General features: G+C 38.8%; 1 protein-coding gene across 1 annotated transcript; it reads right to left on the bottom strand.

The window, feature by feature from the left end:
- Window positions 1–517: 517 nt before the first annotated feature.
- Window positions 518–22,044, bottom strand: LOC119552549 (mucin-5AC). Its single transcript, XM_037862169.1, has 3 exons — window positions 21,834–22,044; window positions 1,932–4,299; window positions 518–1,574 (listed from the first exon to the last, which is right to left on the bottom strand). The coding sequence occupies exons 1-3, from the start codon at window positions 22,042–22,044 to the stop codon at window positions 518–520; spliced, it is 3,636 nt and encodes a 1,211-aa protein (XP_037718097.1).
- Between the last annotated feature and the right edge of the window lie 422 nt (window positions 22,045–22,466).

Here is a 22,466-nt window from a genome sequence, read left to right as displayed (position 1 = left end):
AAGAAAGGCAGTGGCAGTATCAAACTACGATAAATGGCTGAAACTTGTAAGCGAGCAGATATTATACGTGGCTTTGTCAAGGGGAAATTGCTTTTAGCCTGTTGCTAAAAGACCTGTCCCATTGAGGGTCTTCCTTCGAAATCCTTTGGCCAGAAGGCTCTACAATCCAATCGTCTTGTTACCTGTCGGGGGAATCGACTGTGTTAAGTGGTAAATTATCTTTTTTCCTTATTTGGTTTGGTTCGGCTTCGTATCGTTTCCACTTTCATTTTGTTGCGACAAATTACGGAAAAGGGTTTGCATGTAATTGATACGAAAACTGGTAAAATGCCTAGCACTTGAAAAAGGACTTAAGAAGCCCTAAAAGAGACGTATTGAAAAAAATATGTTAAGCGATTATGAAGTACTGAGCATTTGTGTATTTGGACAATTAATTTTTAAGGGGGTGAAAAGAAATGAATGTATTTCCCCACATTAGTAGTATTGCTGTTCGTTCTACTTTATTTATATATATTATTTAATAATCCATATATAGACACCTCTCATTTGGCATAGCTGTGCACTGAAGAAGCCTATCATCGAAGACAGTTCCCTCTTCGCACAATACAGCATATGGAATGGGATAATCACAAACGACATATCGACTGCAATCATTGGGATAGGCAAGCACAGTTCCTAGAGCTCGGCCACAACAAATGTTGGGGGTGTACGGATCCAGAGTTGTTGGGGGTGGCACAGTTGTTGTTGTCGATTCTGTTGACGAAACTGTTGTTGATTCGGTGGTAGTTGTCCTCGGAGTTGTTGAAACTGTGGTTGGTTCTGTGGTCGTTGTATCGGGAGTTGTTGAAACTGTTGTTGATTCTGAGGAAGTTGTCTTTGGAGTTGTTGAAACTGTTGTTGATTCAGTGGTGGTTGTATCGGAAGTTGTTGAAACTGTTGTTGATTCTGTAGAAGTAATATCGCTAGTGGTTGAAACTGTTGTTGATTCCGATGTCTGTGTTGTTGTTAAGTCTGTAGTAGCTGTTGAAACTGTTGTTAATGGTGTAGTGGTAGTTATAGGCTTCTTAGTGGTCGAAGATTCGGTGGTCAAAGTTGTCACCCCTGGAGTGGTTATTTTCGCACTACAACCGGCTGATTCGGGATCCATGCAATATAATTCTGTGGGACTGAACTCCAAACCATTTGGGCAGTCGTAGCCAACGGGTATCGGGTATTGGCACTTTATAAACTTGCTGCAATTTTTAGGATATGGTACCAAAGAGTTGTCCGTCTTTCCTTCACAGATTCCCTCAGAAGGTTTCGTGGTAGTGGAAGCTTCTGAGGTGGTTGTTCCCAATTCTGTTGTGGAAGATTCTGGCTCGGCCGTTGTGGAAGCCGTTGAAGGTTTTGAAGAAGTTTCTGAGGATGATTCTGTCGTTGACTCTGTCGACGATGATTCTGTTGTTGAATCTGTTTTTGATTCCGTTGTTGATTTTGTTGTTGATTCTGTTGTTGATTCCATAGTTGTTTCCGTTGATGATTCCTTTGTTGATTTTGTTGTCGATTCTGTGGAAGATACCGTTGTAGGTTCAGTTGTAGATATAGTAGAAGACTCCTTTGTTGGTTCAAATGAATCCGTTGTTGATTCCGTTGTTGATTCCGTTTTTGATTCCGTTGATGATTCTGTTGTTGATTCCGTAGTTGATTTCGTTGATGATTCCGTTGTTGATTCTGTTGTTGATTCTGTTGTTGATTCTGTAGTTGATTTTGTAGTTGATTCTGTTGTTGGTTCCGTAGTTGGTTCCGTTGATGATTCCGTTGTTGATTCCGTTGTTGATTCTGTTGTTGATTTTGTTGTTGATTCCGTTGATGATACCGTTGTTGATTCTGTTGTTGCTTCTGCGGAAGCTATCGTTGTAGATATAGTAGTAGACTCCTTTGTTGGTTCTGATATGCTTGAAGACGTTTCCTCTTCATTTGGAGTCGATGTCGATTGCGATGGCTTAGCTGTGGTTTTAATCGAACAGTTAGCTTGCGAAGCATCCACACACTTCCCTAGCTCCACACTAAACTCATCACCCTTATCGCAATCGAACGCCTCTGCAATGGGTCTATCGCACTTTATGTATTTTGAGCAATCGTTAGGGTAGGAGACAAGATTACCATCGTCAACATCGTCACAGGGACCTTTCTGAGGTGGTGGTCTCGTAACAGGTGTGGTTGTAGTCGGTTCAGTGGTAGTAGATGTGGTTGAAGTGTAATCCCATCGACAGGCATCTGATGGAACATCCGCTCCACATTTTTCAGTAATTGGATCGTAGAACTCCCCACAATTACAAACATCCGTCATGTAGATATAATCATCCACACAACGTATGAACCATTGACAGTTATCCGGATATGGGAAGGTATTCCGGCTGCTATTTGTGCACATGGTAGGTTCTGGAGGTGGTCTTGTATAGCCTGGTTCAACCGTCGTAGTGCTCTGATCTTCCACACAATCACTCTCCTGCCAACTATCGATGCACTTTTGTAATTTCGAACTAAAGAATGTTTCATCGGGACAGAAGAAGGCTATGGGAATTGGTGAAACGCACACAATATACTTGTTGCAATTGTTGGGATAAGCTACATTCTCGTTCTCATTTCGACCACCACAAATTCCATTGGTTGGAGATACAGTTGTGGTTGTTTTTTGGGTGGTAGCGGGTTCCAAAGTTGTGGTCTTGGGGGTGGTCATTTTTTCGGTTGTTGTGGCCTCTGTAGTTGTTGTTGTGGTGGTGGTGGCTTGTGAGGCCTTACAAGCATCGGGTGATACATTAGGTCCACACTGACCTGTCGTAGGATCGAAGTAGCTTGCATATATGCAAGGTGCCAGAGCCCATTTTCCGTCACCCAAGCACAGGTAATACTTGCTGCAATCTTCTGTGTAAGGAAAAGAAGCTCCCATCTCCTGACCCTCGCAAAGTTGATCGGGTCCTAAGGTGGTGGCTGCCGTGGTGGTTGTCGTTATTGTAGTGGTTTTTTGAGTGGTTGTAGTAGATTCAGTTGTAGGAATCGGTGTGGTTGTGCGATCTCCAAGGCACACAACATCTTTGGGATCATCGCACAACAGCAAATCGGGATTAAAAAGTGTGGTTGGAGGACAACGACCCATCTCCACTACATTATCTTTACAAATCAGGTACTCGGAACAGTTTCCTATGTAGGCAAAAATAGCACCATCAGGTTGACCCTTACAGTCACTTGGATCCACATCCGAGGGAAGTGCAGGTGTAGTGGTCGAAATAATTTCTGTGGTTGTAGTAGATCTTTCAGTTGTGGTTGATCCTTCGGAAGGAAGAGTTGTAGGCGTTGCAGTTATTGAAGGAGTGGTTGGTTTGTCGGTAGTTCGTGGAGTTGTAGGATATGGCGAGGGATCACACCACACCGAATCGGGCGTATCGCAAATGTGTAGCCAGGTATTGAAAAGCTTGTCTGGCTGGCAGTAATCCAAGTCCGTGCAACCATTCTTGCAGACCAAGTACCCACTGCAATTGTAGGGATACTCGTAGAAACCATTTCCTTTGGGCATACAATAATCGTCCGCTACACCCTCCGGAGTTGGACCGCAAACCCCATCCTCCTCAGTGGTTGAAGTGCGTGGTATTTCTGTTGTGGTTGTCGGTAGAGGCCTCTCATCGCAATCCACTTCATCGGGAGTATCGCAAATGCCCAAGATTATATTAAAGAGCTTATCTTCAATACAATAATTAAGCACAGGCCAGCCATGAGTACAGTTAATGTAGGCCTGACAATTGTAGGGATAGGAATGTAGTGAGCCATCCTTGTAGTTATGACAGAAATCTTCTGAAATTCCGGGTGGTGCAGGTGGTGTGTCCCAACTGGAAGTAGGAAAATAACTTGAAGAAGTAGACGTAGTACTTTCTGTGGTCATCTTTTCAGTACTGGATGTTGGTTGTGGGGTTATTTTGGTAGTTCCATCAGTGGGCACTGGGGTCTCTATCGTATAGTAAATACACTCCACTGCTTGGGGATAATTACATTGCTGAGTCTTGTTATCCCACCAGAGATTTGCTGGGCACAACTTCACCGTTGGATATAGACAATCGCACACCAGGAAGAGGCTGCAATTATCCGGATAGGGAACCAAGGCCCCAAAACTCTTGCCCTCGCACATCACCTGGTTTTCGTATCGCTGCTCGTTGCCACAGGTTTCATGACGGGGTTCGATCTTGGGAATGGCTAAAACATTTAGCTGCCAGCTCCAGAGCACGGCTATAGCTACCAGAAACCCTGGCAAGACGTTGGAAGTCGTTACTGAAATAAAAAAGCACTCCAAAGATTAGAATTAATTACTCAATTTCAAGATAATTCTTATAAAAAAAGGTTAAACTCCACTTTAACTGTTTAAGATAGTTGGAGATATGCATATATATGTAAAAGAAAAGTTAGTTAGTTACATTATATTTATCGTAACGTTTACTTTTTAAAACCACTTTTCTATTGTTGTTAAAGGAGTATTTAAGATTTATTAAAATTATTTTTAAGAACATCTAAGAAGCTCTTTTTTGACACAATATATTGTTTAAATGAATATCTTTGGTTTACCTTGCATAACAGTTTTCTCTTTTATTTTTTAATTGTATTATTTTTAAGAAGTCTTTCCCCTTCCACAGTTAATTCTACACTGACTTCATAACTGGGGCAACTGTCTTGTCTATAGCTAGAAGTCTCTTCTGATATGATGTCCCTGCCTTTATTAGATTAGATTTAATTAGAAATTCATTGAAATTCATAGGAAATCGTTTTTGTTGGTCTATTATTATAAATCATCGCATGTGGTTAATATGTGAATTTTTGTTATCTTTATCTACTGAATTATTTAGTTTAAGTACCAACACGAGCAGGTCGAGGCATTGATGAATTGATTTCCGTAATATTCTATACTTTTGATAAACCAATTGAAGAAGAAGATAAGACTGTCGTCATATATTGTTTTGTTTACAAAGGTTAATCTTAAAGAAATATTGCTGCACGTTTTTTTGGGGTTTTCTTTGCGTACGCGTATGGTATCTGAGTATTTCCAGACAAGCCTCTTTCCGAAAATGATTGTCACTTTATATTCCTTCATTTGGAAGGTACATCATTTTATCCTGTTCGCATGTGTTTTGTGTAAGCCCTTTGTGATTCTTATTGCTGTTGTTATTACACTTTTTGCTCTTGTTCGAGTTCCTGCTTTTGTTAGGACTTTAATGGGGCAACGTGACCTTTTCGACACCGAAGTTCGTGTCGCAATTTATGATCAGCACTCGACGCGTAAATTACACAAATAAAAATGCGTACATAAACATAAATGAAGCTAGAAGTTTAACGCGCAGCAAGCCATTAAAATTAAGCGACAAAACATGAGTAGCAAACAAAAAGGAGGCATATAAAGTATAAACAAAGATATATATATATTTTGATTTTTAAAATCCTGAAAAATATTCCATTTTCATCTGAAAGAATGCACATTGCTGTTGCTCGGGGACTTTCAATTTGTGCGGAAAATTGCTTAAAAGCATAAAAATCTATTTGGCTGAAAGATATTTTTATGCTTCTTTTTCGCACCCTCCCCAGGCGTCTAAAAAAACGCTCAAAAACTTGGAAAATATAAAGTGCAGCCTGAAAGACAAAACCATTAAAATAAATATAAAGTTGCATGCAGAAAAAGTGAAGGACTTAAAAGAGTTCTAGGAAGAGTTTATTTTGTAAAAAATATAATTGTATCTTAAAAAGTAATCTAAAAATCAAACAAAAATATTTCTCAACCCCATTTCATTTAAATAAAAGTAGCCAAAAGTATTCCCGACGTACAGATACCCATAATCAAATGCTCCCTCCTTTTTGGCCAAACATGGTCTTGGACAATTTTTCAGCTTGATCTGTTGGCTGCTGTCAAGCGTTTGATCTGCAACAGATTGAACTATCAATTATGCCCCAGCATCCGACGTGACCAGCAACTGACATGTGCCACTTGCCGCTTGCCGCATCCCCTTCCAAAGTCCAAAATCCAGGAAATAAGGAGCAGGGACCATCAGGTGGCAAAGTTGAAACGGACGTTTAGTTACAGCTGAGCACCTGGTCGCCTTTCTGCCCGCCTGGCTGCCCCTCAAAGGAAATGGTGGGGAAAAGCGGTGGAAAAATCGAGGGAAAACGTGTCCGCCATGCAAGAAAGAACGGGCCTTCCCCTTTCCAGCGCTGCTCTCCTTGTTTGTGTTGCATGAAATTGACCCGGTGCGTGTGTCGCCAGCGACTGGAAAGGATTCTCGACAGGCTGATGGGGGATTGTACTGTGCATATGTGCCGCAATGCATTCTGGGGGCCTTGATTCATCGCCGAGTCTGGCGGCACTCGTGTGTTTTTCCAGCGTCCAGAGATTTCAAGTAAGCCTCTGTAAAAAAAGGAATTTAGATGGCTTTTTTTATACCCTTGCAGAGGGTATATTGATTTCAGTCAGAAGTTTGCAACGCAGTGAAGGAGACGTTTCCGACCCCATAAAGTATATATATTCTTGATCAGCATGACTAGACGAGTCGATCTAGCCATGTCCGTCTGTCCGTCTGTCCGTCTGTCCGTCTGTCCGTCCGTTTCTACGCAAACTAGTCTCTCAGTTTTAAAGCTATCGGGCTGAAACTTTCCCAAAAGTCTTATATCTTTTGCAGGTAGTATATAAGTCGGAACCAGCCGGATCGGACAACTATATCTTATAGCTCCCATAGGAATAATCGGACAAAAAAATGAAAAAAAATTATATCTTTGGTGTTTTTTAGCATATAAACTCCTAAGCTTGGAAATAACAATTTTTAAATAATTTTGAATTTTGAATTAAATTTTATCGAAATCGGACGACTATATCATATAGCTGCCATAGGAACGATCGGAAAATTTGTGGAAAAATAATATGAAAAAAAATTATAGCTTCGGTGTTTTTCAACATATAACCTCCAACGCTTGGAAATAACATTTTTTAATTAGTTCTGAATTTCGAATTAAATTTTATCAAAATCGGACGACTATGTCATATAGCTGCCATAGGAACGATCGCAAAATTGGTAGGAAAATAATATGAAACAAATTATAGCTTCGGTGTTTTTTAACATATAACCTCCTACGCTTGGAAATAACATTTTTTAATTAGGTCTGAGTTTCGAATTTAATTTTATCAAAATCGGACGACTATATCATATAGCTGCCATAGGAACGATCGGAAAATTGGTAGGAAAATAATATGAAACAAATTATAGCTTCGGTGTTTTTTGACATATTATCTTATACTATTGGGAATATCATTTTTTGTGTTTTTAAATTTAATAATTATAGCTGCAAGGGTATATAAGCTTCGGCTTGCCGAAGCTAACTTCCTTTCTTGTTTAAAACAAAATTTAAATTGCCTTCATTTTTACTGTGTTACTTAAAAAAAGCATCTTTTATTTATCACTGGAATATGAATTTTCTGGTAGTTATAACTTCTATAATAACTAGTTTTGCATTTGAGGATATAATTTGCTTTGTTTTTAATAACCTATATTATAAAATATTACCTTAACTAATAATAATAAAAAATATATCATCTCAACAGATTGTTTTCACAGTCATATTTTATTACTTTACTACAGCTTAAGTTTTAATGAAAAATAGAAAGCGCTTACAAATTCTTTGCATAAACTTCTGAAGAAACCCTGACAAATGAATTGTTTAATTACCACTGAGTTCGGAACCAAGTAAAAGAAATTCCACAAAAATGCAATCATTCTGTGATCATTGACTACCAACTAAGGGCAAACCAAACTACCAACCAAAGTCACTGAGCAAGCTAAAAAACAAACAAAAACCGAAATTACAAAGTGAACATAATATGTGTATCCTTGTTTTTACAAATGCCAAAGGTCCTTTGGCTTTGTTTACGGTTTTTGCCTTTATCCTTTTTTTTGCTGTTAATTAAAATCCAATGATTCCTAGAACCTGCTTTGGTCTTCTTTTAATTTCTCTTACGTTTGTTTTGCTGAATTTACATTTTTTTGCTGGTCTTCCCAAAAGTCTTCTAAAAGTTTATTCTTTTTTCATTTCTTTTTGGTTCTTGTATGCTCTGAGTTTTTAATTGCATACATTTTTGCAACGCTTGTTGATAAGAATTTTCTCGTTTACCTTTGTAGGTGTAGTTGTTGTTATAGGCAACTACAATCAGCAAAATTAAAAATATTTTTTTCCTTACCAGATTGCGGAATTTTCATCCCAGTGCTGGCTGTAAATAAACGTTGAGATTTATTTTTCTATTAAAAAAATATGTACATGGTTGAAATGGAATGCAGATTGAGATAAAAAAAGAGGAGTAGAACAATATAAAGAAATGCAGTTGAGCTGCATGACCTAAAAGTTTAATCAAAATATAAAAATGAATCGAGTAAGAGCTGTGAGGTCTATAGAAAAGTGAAGAATTTATGGATTCCCTAAATATTTTAGCAGAAATAAAAGGGGTTGGAAAAAATAAAACGAAAGTGTGAATAAATATTTAATTTAAATATTCAAGTGATGTACAAATTTTGAATGAAGCTACCACGAGGTAAAAATAAAATCAAGTCAAATCAAATTCATTCTAACCCCTAAACGTCATTAATTAATAAGTATTTTATAACAGATTATAAAACTATCCATCAATATGGCGCATTTTTAGAGACTCATTCTTAGTCTTATAAGGCATAAATCTCACTGCGAGCTTCTATTTATTTCTCTGAATTTCTCTTTTCCTTGGAGAGATTCTCTCGGATTTCGAAATGGAAGTTAGCGCCTGCGTTTCTATTCAACGGGAAAATTTAAACTTCGGCTTTTTGAACGTCAGAAACGAAGCAAACCCTATTCTATTCAGCCAAATAAAGAATCAGTTGCTGTTAAGCTGAGGACGAAAGCAAAAGGCCTTAGAGTTTACCTCGACAGAATTTTCTTTTCATTTTTCCGTACTCGCCGACACGCAGATTGAACTTTAAATAGGGGTCAGTTTAGAAAGTCCCACAAATGCAGACGCAATTAATATTATCTAGGGAGATATAAGCCACGTTCTCCTTTTACTGCAGGCGAAAGGAAAAATTTACATATTAATAGGTGTGAAAGTCCCAGACAAAAGAAAATTGCGTCATTTCGTGTGAAAATGCAATTAAAAATGCCTTCTCCAACGGAGGCCAAACATATTAATTGCCCGACAAGGCGAACCCGAATTGCCCCTACTAGGGCAATTTTTTAATTGAGCAAGTACATGAAAAGCAAACAAAAGGCATACAAAGGATGCACTTCCCACTCGGCCAGGAGGAAGATTAGCTGAATGCAGGAGGAGGTTGTGGAACATGCAAATGCCAGCCATGATTTATGCCGGAGTCGGGGTAAAAGTCAGAGCTTAGAGCCCGCACAGCGAAAAATAGTTGGTGAAACAGAACATATTTCATAAAAAACAAATTTTTAAATTAAAAATGTTAACTTTTAAAATAAAATAGGTTTAATCTTTCTGATTTAAGATTCCAATGTTATGATAACCAATCTAATTTAGTTAATATTATATAATAATGGGAGGTGCCACACAAATCACGATAGTTTTGAAAGCTCCTTATAATTTAATGTGGGTGCCTAAAAATATGCAATAAATAAAGGACATTCGCCCTTTTACGTTTTCCCGAGCCTCAAAAATATTGCTGCATACTTTTAGACACCTAAAGTGATATTTCAATATTTCATTTTAAAGACAGTGAATGGTGTGGCATCCTCTACCTACCTAAGAAAATATTTTAAAAGGTAAATATCAAAATGTAACTATTAGATATCTTTGTAATATACAACTCACTTTTTTGTTGAACTATTTGATTATTCAAAGTACGAGTGTGCTGTCCTTTTATATATAATTTAATATTTTCTCACCGTGTGCAGCCCGGCAGGCAGTTATGCACTCGAGGCATTTGTTGCATGCTGACAGAACGGGAAAGCCGGGGAAAGTGGCCAGGATACACGGTGTCGGATGTGCATTCCCTGGCCCGGGGGCACAGTGTGCTGATGATTGTTGTTAGCTCGTAAGCAAAGCGAAACAAAGCCCAACTAAACTCTCCTGCCCCAGGAAGCTCCACATGCTCAACATGCTCCACAAGGAGCTGGTACCGCCTTCGAGCTTCAATCACACTTCATTCGGTTTCCCAGTTTCCCGGTTTCCCTTTTCATTACGTTAAATTAAAGCGACTGCGAGGGGTTTCCATTCATTCATTCATCACTCTGCCGAACAGCTTGACGTTCTCCTCCGTTCGGTGACAAAAACAAAAAAACAGGTTGCGAAAATGCGCTGTGGGAAATGTGTGAAATTTCCCAGCTGCAGCGGCGGCAGCAAAAACTGTGACAGCAAAACTTTCTGGCCAGCCTGCTCGGGGTTGGTTAAAAATTTAAATTTTCATTTTCTGCAGCAAATTGGGGCCAAAAAAAAATAATAAAGAAACGGTGGCAGCAGTTTGCGGCTGAGAAAAAGAAAAGTGTAGAGGCAAACGCGGAGTTTTGCCTGCGAAAGTTGTGTTTTTTTTGTTTTTGCCACAAAAGTAGTCGCTCCAGCAAGGATCTTTCCTTTGCATCCTGGCATTGTTGCTGTTGTTTTTGTTATTCCTGTGAGTGCCACAGAGTTTCAAGTGCGAATTGCATTCTGCTTTTGTCGCATTTGCGGTTTTGTTGTTTTGTCGGATGGAGTGAAGTGGAGCGGATCGCCGGAAAATGGGGAAGGAAATAGGTAAAGTGAACTAAATGTTGCTGCCACCTGAAACCCGATTTTCAGCATATCCCTGCACTTGAAAAAATATTTTTTTTTTATATTTAAAAAAAAAATTTAAGAAACTGAAATATCGAGATCTTTGAGATCTTGTAGCTATTTAGTTTGAGGTTACTTAATATTATAGTTTTATTTCCAACAAATATTAATAAAATATTTTTCCTTATATTTTTGAATTTGCATAATAATAATCAGCCACAAATTAAATAATAGATAAGGGAGAGATTCCATTCATCTTTTGAGAAGTGAGTCGTATCATCTGTTTTAAATACTTAGCTACTCGAAAATATTGAGTTCTGATAAATTATTTAAAGCTAAGTAAATTCTAAAATACGTTAAGTATGGGCTGAGTAAACTAGAATACGAATTCAGAAAAATTCTGTAGCCTATGTTGCTTTTCTTCATTAAAGTTAATACATTTTTTTAGCGATTGATTAAGGGTTCGTTTTTCTAAGTGTACCTCTTAACCCCCCTTTTTACCTTTCCCCTCTTAGATTCTGTCTTTATCTATTTGCTGTAGGCTGTCTTCTTTCCAAGTGCCTGGCACAAGCGAATTTTTTCGGTTTCAATTTATGAGGCAACTGCTGCCCAAAGAGGGGTTCAAAGGGGTCTATGAAAGGGGCTTGAAAGGGGTTTTCAAAAGGGGGATTTTGAAGTGCCGAGGGGGGCTACGAAATGAAGTGCACTTGCAGCTCCTTCAACTCCACTTGACTCGAGCAAACGACAAACGACAAGAGACGATGGCAGCCAGTCTGCTCTGTTTTTGTGGTCCAACCGCAGTTTTTCGCTTTTCCCCTGCTCGAATTTTTCCCCTTTTGGCATGTCATTTGCAGTTTTTCGTCGTCTGTGCCTGTAAATGTTTTATTTGAGTATTATTACTTCTACTCTTTAACCCCGCACAATGCTGGAAAATTGCACAAAAAGCGCCACAAAGGCGAGTGGGATTATATTTTTTCTAACAAGTTTTTCTGAGTTTTGGCGAGCTAATGTCGCCAGTATTGAAAAAAGAGGCTGATTAACAAGGCTTTGCTTAAATGGTAAACTACAAATATTAGATACTTTATGTGTACAAAATTAAAACTTTTATTATTTAATATTTCTGCATGAAAATCCCCTGCGAATCGCAGGCTTATCGAGAATTAAAGCCTCTGCCCATTTCATTATTGCACTTTGCATAAAACAATTTCCATTTATAATCAGATTATTGAAAATGTAATGTTTAACACTTTCGTGCCATTGCATTCATAAGCAAATTAGCGAGTGTCAGATTAGAAAATAATTTGCATATTTTTGCACATTGCTAAATTAAAATAATTAATGGTTTTTCATTCAGGTGAAAATGCACTTGTAAAGTACTCAATCACTCTGGCTTTTGGTTTATCAATTTGGTTGTTTGCCAAACGAAAGCCAACTAATAATGTATTTTGGATATTACTGCTCGAGCAAATTTTCCACTAATCCCTGTTAGCTTGTCTGCTTTGAGGTTTCCTGTTTCCTTTTTTTTTTGTATATTTCGGGGGATTTTCCGCTTTTCCGGCCCACTTCCACCTGCCCCATTTTCCGAGGGTGCCGACGATGGCGTTGGAGCGTGATGAGTGCTGTTGTGGTTTGTTGGCACTTCTATTTAAACTTTTATTGCCGCTCACTTTGCCAAAAAGGTCAGGCCCAGTCAGCTGGGATTGGCATCCAGTTGAAGGTGGCGATTGCCAGGTCATGACCCCGTCGTGAACCTTCGCAGGGTGAGAAGGGTGTGAATATTAATGCCTTATATTTTATTCGGCAACCACTTCATGGTTTTTAGTTTTTACTTCATGCCCTTGGACGCGATTTGCTATGCCCTCAGACCATTTAGTCAAATGTTTATGATTTTGATTATTCAGATCTCCCTCTTTCCTGTTTTATGGGGTGTGGAAAAAGGTTTTGCCTTGATTAAAGGAAGTACTTTTGTGGTTGCTGTTTAAGTTCCTTTTTGAGATGCTACCAAAAAATCATAGATGTTATAAAATGTCAATCTTATACTTTCATTTAAAATGTATCAATAGGTTTATGCAATTTAAACTTATATCCAAATTCAAGTTTTATTTAATCATATCTGTTTATTTCATAATCTGAAACAATCCCTTTTTGGGATTATTTATAATGACTCGTGGATGCAAAAACTGAATGGGTTTGCTTTATTATTTGCCAAGTCAATTAAAATCTGAATGCAGATGTAAACAAAAGTCGGCATCTGGCTTACACATGTTGCTTAATATATATGCAAATAAAAAATAAAGTTTAATTATATATATACATTTGCCAGGATTGAATTTTAATCACATTTAACTTGGTGAGATTAATTCGAACGATGGAAGGTAAAAGCGTGATGTGAGCCATCAATTAAATAATATTACGAGCATTTTTGTGTGCACTTTTATGACTCAATTTAAAGTTTGTAATTTGAGGAATTTATGGCCATTGTTTGTGGAAGGCTGTGGCAAATGATTGCCCGAGATGATTATAATTGAACTTTTTAATGACAGACAACAATTTCGGGCAAATTGTCATTTTGATTTTTCGAAATTTATTGCCCAACTGGGATAAAGGCATTTAAATTTTTAACTCCCACCGGCACTCATTTGGCTAGCATGGGCATTTTAATTGATTTTAATAGGTAGCCATGGCGTTTCGCTTTCCGTTGGTCATTAATCGGCTTAAAGTTGACACACATATATTTATTCAATTTAAATTTATGCCACTCTCGGCGGGTATTTGTTTTGACCGTTTCGTTTTAATTGGAAAATGCGGGTTTATTCAGTCAGCACCACCTGCTAAATAAATAATTCATTGAATTTCATAATTTTTTGCCCAAATATATGGATACATTCGGTGGGCAAATTTACTCAACGGCCAAAACGGCAAAAGCATTTTGCCTAATGGAAGTGCAATTTTCCAATTTTACTCACAACATAGTAATCCCCCCGAAATGTGATAATCTTCACATATCTCTCAGTTATGCTTTAGTTGCACAAAATGTGCTATGACGTACGTGGGTTGATTGAAAATGGACCTCGATGCGGCATTCTGTGTCACACTCATTATGGAGTTAATTAAATTAGTTTCGAATGTGAAATGTGAAATTTGAGCCTTGGATGCATTTGGCTAATTGGCTCTTTAGGATTTCTGCTGAATTTCCAATTTGTGAAGGCATGCTTTCCGAATGTTAATATTAGGTTAATGAGTTTGCCCATTTTATGTAATAGCCACCAAAAAATAAATGCCTTTGGGTTTGCGTTAAGAGGTTAACACATTATAAGTTTAAACAACCATTAATTATTTATAATGGGAAATGGTAATGGGTAATGGAGGTAACCCTAAATACTTCCTGGTCCAAGTTTCAAGCACTTGAGCCTGGGAACTAATGAGTTTCCCTCCTGGAGATTAGGCCAGTTTGTTTTACCGTTGCCAGGCGACATTGTTCAAATAGCTCACATGCATTTGCTATTTGCCGTCTGCTGTTTGCCATTTGCATTGACCTGCTACTAATTTGATTAACACTCGACTCTGCGAAATCCCAGGCCTGTGTCAACACGAATGCAAAATGTTCATCCGGCGCTCGGGTTGAGATGCCAGTTCAAATATTATTTGATATCCTGCGGTGCTTGTGCAGACAAAAAAATCAGCTCGATATCAATTAAATATTCACAGGTAGAATTTATATTTAATTTCATTTTTTGTTTGATTGAAAAATAACAAAAAATGTTTGCTCCCATGCTTGCTCTACTTGCCCTACTCTTTTTACTCAAGAATTCACGAATTCATTTAAAAATGTGTTTTAAAGTATGCAACAATATATATAAAATGTTTACTGCATACTTTTGGGCACTTTTATAAACGGTTTCGAACCGCATTACCTAAATTTTACATATATTCCTTTTGTAATATTTAATATACAGTCTAAAATGATTTGAAAACCGTGCAGTTTTGTTCTGTGTGGCCTTAGCACTGGCTATGGTAACACTTACTCATTGTTTGCCCTGCTTTCGCATTCAACTTTTGATTTCTGAAGAGGACTGCCTGCAGTCGGCAGGCACGCAGAGATTGAGTGCGAACATCGCTGGGAATTCAAGCTGCCAGGCTGCCAGGCTGCCGGGGACGGTTAGTACTCAAGGATACTCTCGACACTGGGACATTGTTGTAAGCCGGCCAAAACGACGAGCTCCGAACACTCCTGTCCAAATATATATATTCCACAAGTGTTGGCTTGCTTTGAATGTTAATATTTGCACTTTCAATTTAAGCAACTGGCAAGTGACAATTTATTCGCTTTCGGTTTGTTAGTTGTTGGCTTTTGGTTTCAATTTCGTTGAAATTTTCAGACACTTAAGTGGGTAAACTAAATGCCATTTGCTCTTTTCCTGATGGTATATTCTCAGATTTGAACTTTTCCCCAAAAATGACAATGAAGGGCTTTCAATTGTTACAAAATTTATGTAATTTCCTTGGATAATCTTTGTAAGATTGCAACAATTGCTAGTCATTTAATTCCTATTGATGGAATATAGAACACAAAAGATTAGATTTCATCCATGATAAGACCTTTACATTCGTTTTACTTTATCGAAATCCCTTTTCTTGAACATGACAGTTTGACCTGATTTGCTTGCATATGCAATTTAAAATGACCACCCAAAAATAACAGCCTTTGTGTTTAATTGGTCCTTTTCTTGACCAAAGTCCTCAACGAATTAAACTTAGATTTTGGCTTAAATTGAGCACAAGAAATCTGTTAACACACAATCGAGCACTTGTTCAGCTGGCACTTGCACACACCCATTTTCCACCATTCAGTTAGACACTCATTCATTCAGTCAGTTAGTAATTCATTCACACTGCCATTCATTCGAGCCCTAATTGCGGACAAAAGTTGCTTCTCCTTGGGCTTAAGTGCTGCCGCCGCTTCAGTTGACATTTGTTCGTTAATTAAACCTTTTTGTTGGTCTGCCGACTGGCAACTGTGCAACAAGCAAATTGATTTATCTCCTCAACACCTTTGGATCCCAAGGTCTGTCAAGTTTTGCCCACCTCTTTTGCCACTACTCTGCCTTTTAATGGCAAAACTTTTTCACTTAACGTTTACTCATAAATTGATTTTTACTTTTTAACGACTTTCACTGGGAGAAGTCCTTCTGCATGTGGTTGGTTGTGTTGATAGGAGATCAGTGTTGGCAGTGTTGTCGCATTTTTGGAGTCAGGAAGTAATGGCCAAAAAATTAAACTTAAATATCACTTCTTAATATTAGTTATGTTTAATTCATATTAGTTAATTCGCTGCTGTTGCAATATTCAATATCACTTTAACACCATCAATGGTAAAAATGATACGAGGAAATATTGTTGTGAATATCAATTTGATCAAGACACCTTTGTTTTGTGCATTTAAAAATATAACTAGTCTTCAGATATGCGGTAATTTAAGAAGGTTTGATTTTAGGGATGGACTTAATATCTTGTTTTCCCAGCTTCTTGTTCTATCTAAGAGAAGTACAAATTGACATCACTGATTCGGATGATTGTCTGCTATTTCTGAGGCCTTCGGAATCCAAACTTGTACACTAATGTATGGAAGTCAGAAGGCAGATGCAGGAACTTGGGTGCTGTGCCCTGTCGCATTATCAGGTGACACTTGGAATTTTCAATTAGTCAAGTCAAAGGTCCTCGGGTGTGGTCAAGTTTCCTCCTAAAGGGCCGACGTGTTTGGTAAACAAATTATGTGTTAATTTCGCTTATGGAAAGTTTTCCTGCTTTGATGTTGTTGTTTAATTATGACTTCCTACGGCTTGTAATCAATGTGCAAATTTTCGGGGCATGCCTGGGCATTCGAGAGCAGATTTTCCTCGTTTTGGCATCATCCAAAGTTTTGATGCGGCAAGTGCAGAATTTATGCAGCCCCTAGACCTTCTCCGCTTTGGGGGAAAACTCCTTGACATCCTCTTTGGGGTAAACTTGTGCGCAATTACATGAGCATTTTGTGGCTGCACATATGAAATATGCATGCAATTTTGAATTTGCCATTCATTTAAATGTTTTCTTGATTACATTTTACGCCAGCGAGCCAAGGCCATGGCAGGATATCTTGGGCGAAATTCCGCACCACCACCACACAACACAAAAACAGGACCTTCAAAGGCTCACAAGTAATTTTATGAAACATTTTCATTGTCTCTCTGTTTATGTATTCTTGTGTGCAAGGGCTGTGGTTAAATTCTTAAGATACGTTTAAATGAGCAGAAATGCCTTGAGGTTGAAAACTGTAAGGACCAAAACTGCCCGAGAATTGGGTCGAAAATGTATGCTAGGTTCTCAGTGAACTTAATGTTTCTTCGGGATGAGCATAAATTATAATATGTAATATTTGAATAATTTATAAAAAGCATACAGAATGTGGTGATTTTTTGAAACTTATTTGTAATTTACAATTTCCAAATTCCTTTTCTTGAATTTACACAGATCATATGCACATGCATAAAATATTTATAAAATTATACTCATTTAAACTTTGTTTCCCATTAATAACGAACTAGTATCCCTTTCAATCTATAAGGTATTAAGCGTTATTCAACATTATTTCTATCTATTGGTCTGTCCATAAAATTGTTTCTTAAATATTCAACTGTTGCCCAAACTGTAATTACATTTGTTGCAACATATTTGCATATTCAATGCCATTCCTTGTCCTCGACAAAAACATGTCAGTCAATCAATCAATTGTTCTTCACTTACTCGTTTAGACTTTCCTTCGGTTTCTTTAAGCATTTCCCTTTTTTTGTACATTTTGCTAGGAAGTTTTTCCGTGTCTGGAGAAAAGTTTGCCGTCAGCAAAGCAGCCAGCGACAACCCTGAAGCGAGAGGCTAAAGAAAATTGAAAGTTTTGATTTATAATCCGTAAAGTTTTTCACTTGCTTGCAGGGCCTCGACTTTCCGGGCCACCATCTATCTATCTAACGCCATTCAAGTGCATAAATATTTTTTATTCAATAGTAATCTTTTCCCCTCCTCTGGCGAACTTCGTGACCAGCGCCTGCAATCAGATTAAAAGCATTTTCGGTGGCCTAGAGCAGCGGGGTTTTCGAGTGGAGGGCTCTCCGGTCTCATGTCAGCGGGAACCACACCCCATCGGGCCATCAGACCATTATTGGGCAATCAATAAATTCATAATAATTGCCGATGGCAACGGGTATGAAACGAAACTATCCGACAAGTTCCTTGACTTTTCCCATGGCGGATTCATATTTATGGCTCGAAAGTTTCGCTCTTGGCGGCTTCATAAATAGTGTGGTTAGGTTCGGGGAGGGAGCTTTGGAGGATGGGTGGAATAAGGATGCTACCCGGAATGATGTGCAACGTGTCTGCCGTGGTGTGTGTCATTCTCGATGCCCATCAGTGTATATTGTGCAGTCGGCCTTTTGGCTCTTGACTGGGGAGATGTTCCATGTACCATCGTGTTCAGTTCTGTTCTGATGACTCGAGAGCTTCCAACTGACGTTGACAGTTTTGCAACACTGGAAAAAGTTAGGATTCAGAATAGGCTTTATTGCGGAATTTAAATAATGATAAATGTATCACTATAGATCGCCATCTTATTAAATTTCTAATATAATCAAATATTTTTGTTAATGGAAATCCATTTCTGCTTTTGATCAGATTTTAGAACATATTTATAACTTTTTAAAAAGTATTTATTTATTGCATTACTTGATATTAAATAATATTGTTTTTGTTTTCTAATATACAAATTTTAATGTTGTACATACTCCAATTATTTTAAGTGTTGCTTCTGATAAGGCTGTGTTATGCTCGTGTGTCAGGAAATCGATAGTTTTGACATTGTCTGAAGGCTCATTATTTTCCATGTATAATGAGAATCCAGGCGAAAATAGATAAAATTGTGATGGATCAAATTGTACGCAAAATGATGCTTAAAATTTCTTATAGAAAATCATTGATTGATGACACAATTGAAAAGGATGTAACCAAATCATATCGAGTACTCGCAATTTTCTTAGCCAATTTGAAGATGAGACAGCAGTTTTTTGTATCGAAGCTTCCGTTGATTGTTTCAGCTGCTTTATGGTACTGGGTCAGCGATAAATCTTCAACACCCGGATTTCACATATGCGTTTCTTTTTTCCAGACCCAAATTTAGATTTATTTCGTTTGGAGAAACAGTTAAGTCACAGCCAAACTTTTGACATATTTCACACAGGCCGCAAGACAAATGCGACTTTAATGTCAATAAATTTGTTGGACTGAAATCTGAGGGCAATATATTTTATATATTTGTAATAAAACGCAAAGGTAGGCCATGTTTAGTGGAAACAATTTTACAAAACAATATTTTATTTATTTTTTGCAGTTATCTCGAAACTGCGCAACAAATATGAGATATAGAGCTGCATGTAAATGTCACTTTAGTTGTTGTTATCGAAGTTTGTGCTGTCACGAGCAGAACGGAAATTTTGAAATTGTTTAGCTGTAGCTGCAGGCAGATAATAAATTATTTTAGCCAAAGGGGTGACATACTCTTAAAGCTACATTTTAAAACTTAAAATGGAATAACATGAAGCTTTTATGGGGTTTCTTGGGGAGTATGATAATACTACTATGCATTTTATGTATGTGAAAAGCAGCATTTGCCCGTTCCACATTTGTTGTGAGTTTTTATGAGGCTCATCGTTGGAAAATGCGGAAACTTTCCCCACACATCCCCTCTTTGCCATCATAAATCTCCTTGTTTAGTTCTTGTGGTTCAGACCAAACAATGAAATTAAAAACGTATTTTCTGCTCATTTCGGTCGGGCACAGTGGGGATTTAGATTCAATTAAACTGTCAACGGGGCAGGGACTCCCAAGAACCACAAACAAGCCGAACTCCCTGCTCACCTGTCGCCATTCACTTGGCAGACAGGATACTTGCCATGTTTGTCATGTTGAGCAGAGGGCATTAAATTCGAATTAGCAGGTGGATCGGGGAGGAGATCCCCCATTTCTTCTTGAACGTGGTGAAAAATTGAATTCTTACTCCGAACAAGATTTATAGGTATCGATTAAAGAGGGAAGAGGACCCCTCAATGGATCCAAAACCACAAAGGTCGGCGACTTTATGGGGGCCATTGAAGGACAACAAAGTGAAAATTAGGCTGCGAGGACTCCGCAGATGGCGACCGCAATGTCTGTCAAGGGAAAGGACAACCGAGGACAGCGATTTTCAAGGGGATTCCAGGGCGAAGGAAGAAAGGACACCTGTGGCTTTTGGCGAGGCAATAAATCAATTTGTTTGACGTCTTGACATTGTGTTTTGTAGAAGGAGGAGGAGCAGAAGCAGCGTGATATTTGCCCAACCGAAGTTTACCTAGTTCTTGGTGTTTGAATTGGGAATTCCCTTTGGCCAGCATTTGCATTGAGGTTTCTGAAGGAATCTCCAAAATATTTATAGTGGTTTCCATTTTCATATCAGATTGTAATAGAGAACTCATTGTTAAAGTTCCATCACGTAAAATACCCCCTGGAAGTCCCATATATAAGCCAAAACAGAACCTCCTTCTCGATTCGGTCGAAAGCTGTCCATTTCAGTAAACTTTATCCCCGCTATTCATTCCCACTCTTTCATTTAGCTCTGGTTAAACGGGAAATCTCCAACCAAAAACCGAATCGTTCATCCCGACCAAAGTCAGACAAAGTTTGACTCGGGAACTTGGCCTCCCATTGACCCCTTCCACTTATAAAGCGCTTTAAAGTCATTCCACTTTCTGCGATTTGCGATTTGAATTCGAGTCTCCCTCGGGACAGATCTGGTGCCAATGAATGCCATCAGCAGGCAGGATGAAGTACACACTCCGGCATTAGCCGCTCTCGATTTATGACCCCCACTTGACCATCCTGACCAGTCAGTCTGTATGTGCTCCAAGCTCCTCTGTTCTACATATCCCGATATCCCCTTGATTTCCCCGATTCCCCCTAAATGTTTGCATTGGCGAGTGCTTTGTCCGCAGTTCGCCAGCTGAGTCCTCCTGAACCATCCTCCTCCTGGGCGGCAGTGCATTTCGGCCATGTAATGAGCCGCAGAGGGTCTTGAACCTTGAATAGGCCCCGCTACATCATCTCATCTCCCCGGTCGATGCAGATTCAGATTCAGATTCAGAATGAGGTCCTGCAATTGACATTTATCGCTGCTGGCTGAGCACCAGACAATGTCGAGGGTTAAGGTGGGTCGACGGTGCAGAAGGGGTTAAATGGGTGGGCAGACCCTTTCGGGGAACTTAACAACTCATTAACACGCTCCGGGACAACAATTGCTGTCACTGCCATTGGCAATTGGAGCGCTTAAAACGCTGTAATTCACTTGTATCGCACAATTATTCGCTCATTTGTTGGATAACGAAAACCGGATGAAGGTAAAAGTACGACCCTCGTCAGTTAAATTTAAATTTAATCGGAAGTGGGGATTGTACTTAGTACAATGAGCGAAATGCCAGAAGGCTGCCCAATAATCACGCCATTGTCTTGGCTATTCAATTGATTGGGAGCTAAATATTCTGGTTGAGAAATAATGGAAAATTTCACTCGTTAGAGGTATTACAAACAATAGAACCCCTTCTGTAATACCATAGCTAGCTAAGACCTAGCAGAGCTTATGTTATTAGGGGAAACACAATCGAGTTGCATGGATCCCCTTAAGCTCTTAAAGGGGTCCTTGGAATGACCAGCAAATGCTGCAAACTGAAAACAGCAAATCCCTTAAAGGTCAGGTCGTCATTTCTGCCCCTTGTCATTCAGTTTCCCACAAAGATCCACATGTGCACTTGGTACTGGCCCAGGACAACCCAATCCGCTCCGTCACGACTCCAGTTGGGATCCACCCCAGAATCCCACTCCATCTCTGGACATCTCTCTTCCGACCTCGACAATTTTTGAATAACTAATGAAGGTGCCAGTTAAACGGCAGCTCAGCAGAATGGCAACAATAAAACAATAACTGGCAAAGCACGAGGAATGGGCAGAGTATCCTGGCCCAGAATCCTGGCCTGAATATGAAATTCGGATCCGGATTTCATCCGACTGTCGACATTCATCTTGCCAACTGTCTGTCTGGCATTAGGAGCCGAGTGTCCTGTGTCCGCCGTCCAGGACTTATGCATCATTGTCAAAATATTAACAGCTGGCACAGCCAAGGAGGATCCCCCTTTGCCTCCACCCATGTTACCTCTTAAGCTCCGGGCTGATTCAGATGATGATGAAAAATATAAATGGAATTCAAGTATTTTGAGACACATTTTGCTGGGCAAACAAACGAATCTGCGACTGGCCAGATGGACGCCGGATAAATGGGTCAAATCCTTTCTGATTCGGACTCGCTTTCGTCCTGCAAGTTTCCCTTCCTTTGACCTCTGACTTGGTCCTGCATCTGGAGTACATAAATCTACGAGGAGGAAGGTTCCCGACTAAAAAGGATGTTTTCGCATTTGCATGGGCGTGTGGAAAGCTGCTTAGCTAAAGGCATAAATAATATCAGATATTTATAAATAAGCACTAAAGGATTTCTAAATGGAACCAGAATCATTTCCAAGGAAACTCATTAGAAGGAGCTTCCTTAGAAAGACAAATCAAGGAGATGTATTCC

This window comes from Drosophila subpulchrella, chromosome 3L (assembly GCF_014743375.2).
Source record: "Drosophila subpulchrella strain 33 F10 #4 breed RU33 chromosome 3L, RU_Dsub_v1.1 Primary Assembly, whole genome shotgun sequence".
Classification (NCBI taxonomy): Eukaryota; Metazoa; Arthropoda; class Insecta; order Diptera; family Drosophilidae; genus Drosophila; species Drosophila subpulchrella.
This window is presented reverse-complemented; position numbering and strand designations above follow the sequence as displayed.

What these genes read in the sequence shown, in the direction of transcription:
- LOC119552549 (XM_037862169.1), bottom strand. Translation starts at nt 22,044, where the DNA reads ATGGGTGGAGGCAAAGGGGGATCCTCCTTGGCTGTGCCAGCTGTTAAT. An exon ending in GGATACTCTGCCCATTCCTC is followed by an intron (nt 4,300 to 21,833) that starts GTGCTTTGCCAG and finishes TTTTTATTTCAG; the next exon opens with TAACGACTTCCAACGTCTTG. An exon ending in GAGGAAACGTCTTCAAGCAT is followed by an intron (nt 1,575 to 1,931) that starts ATCAGAACCAAC and finishes TACTATATCTAC; the next exon opens with AACTGAACCTACAACGGTAT.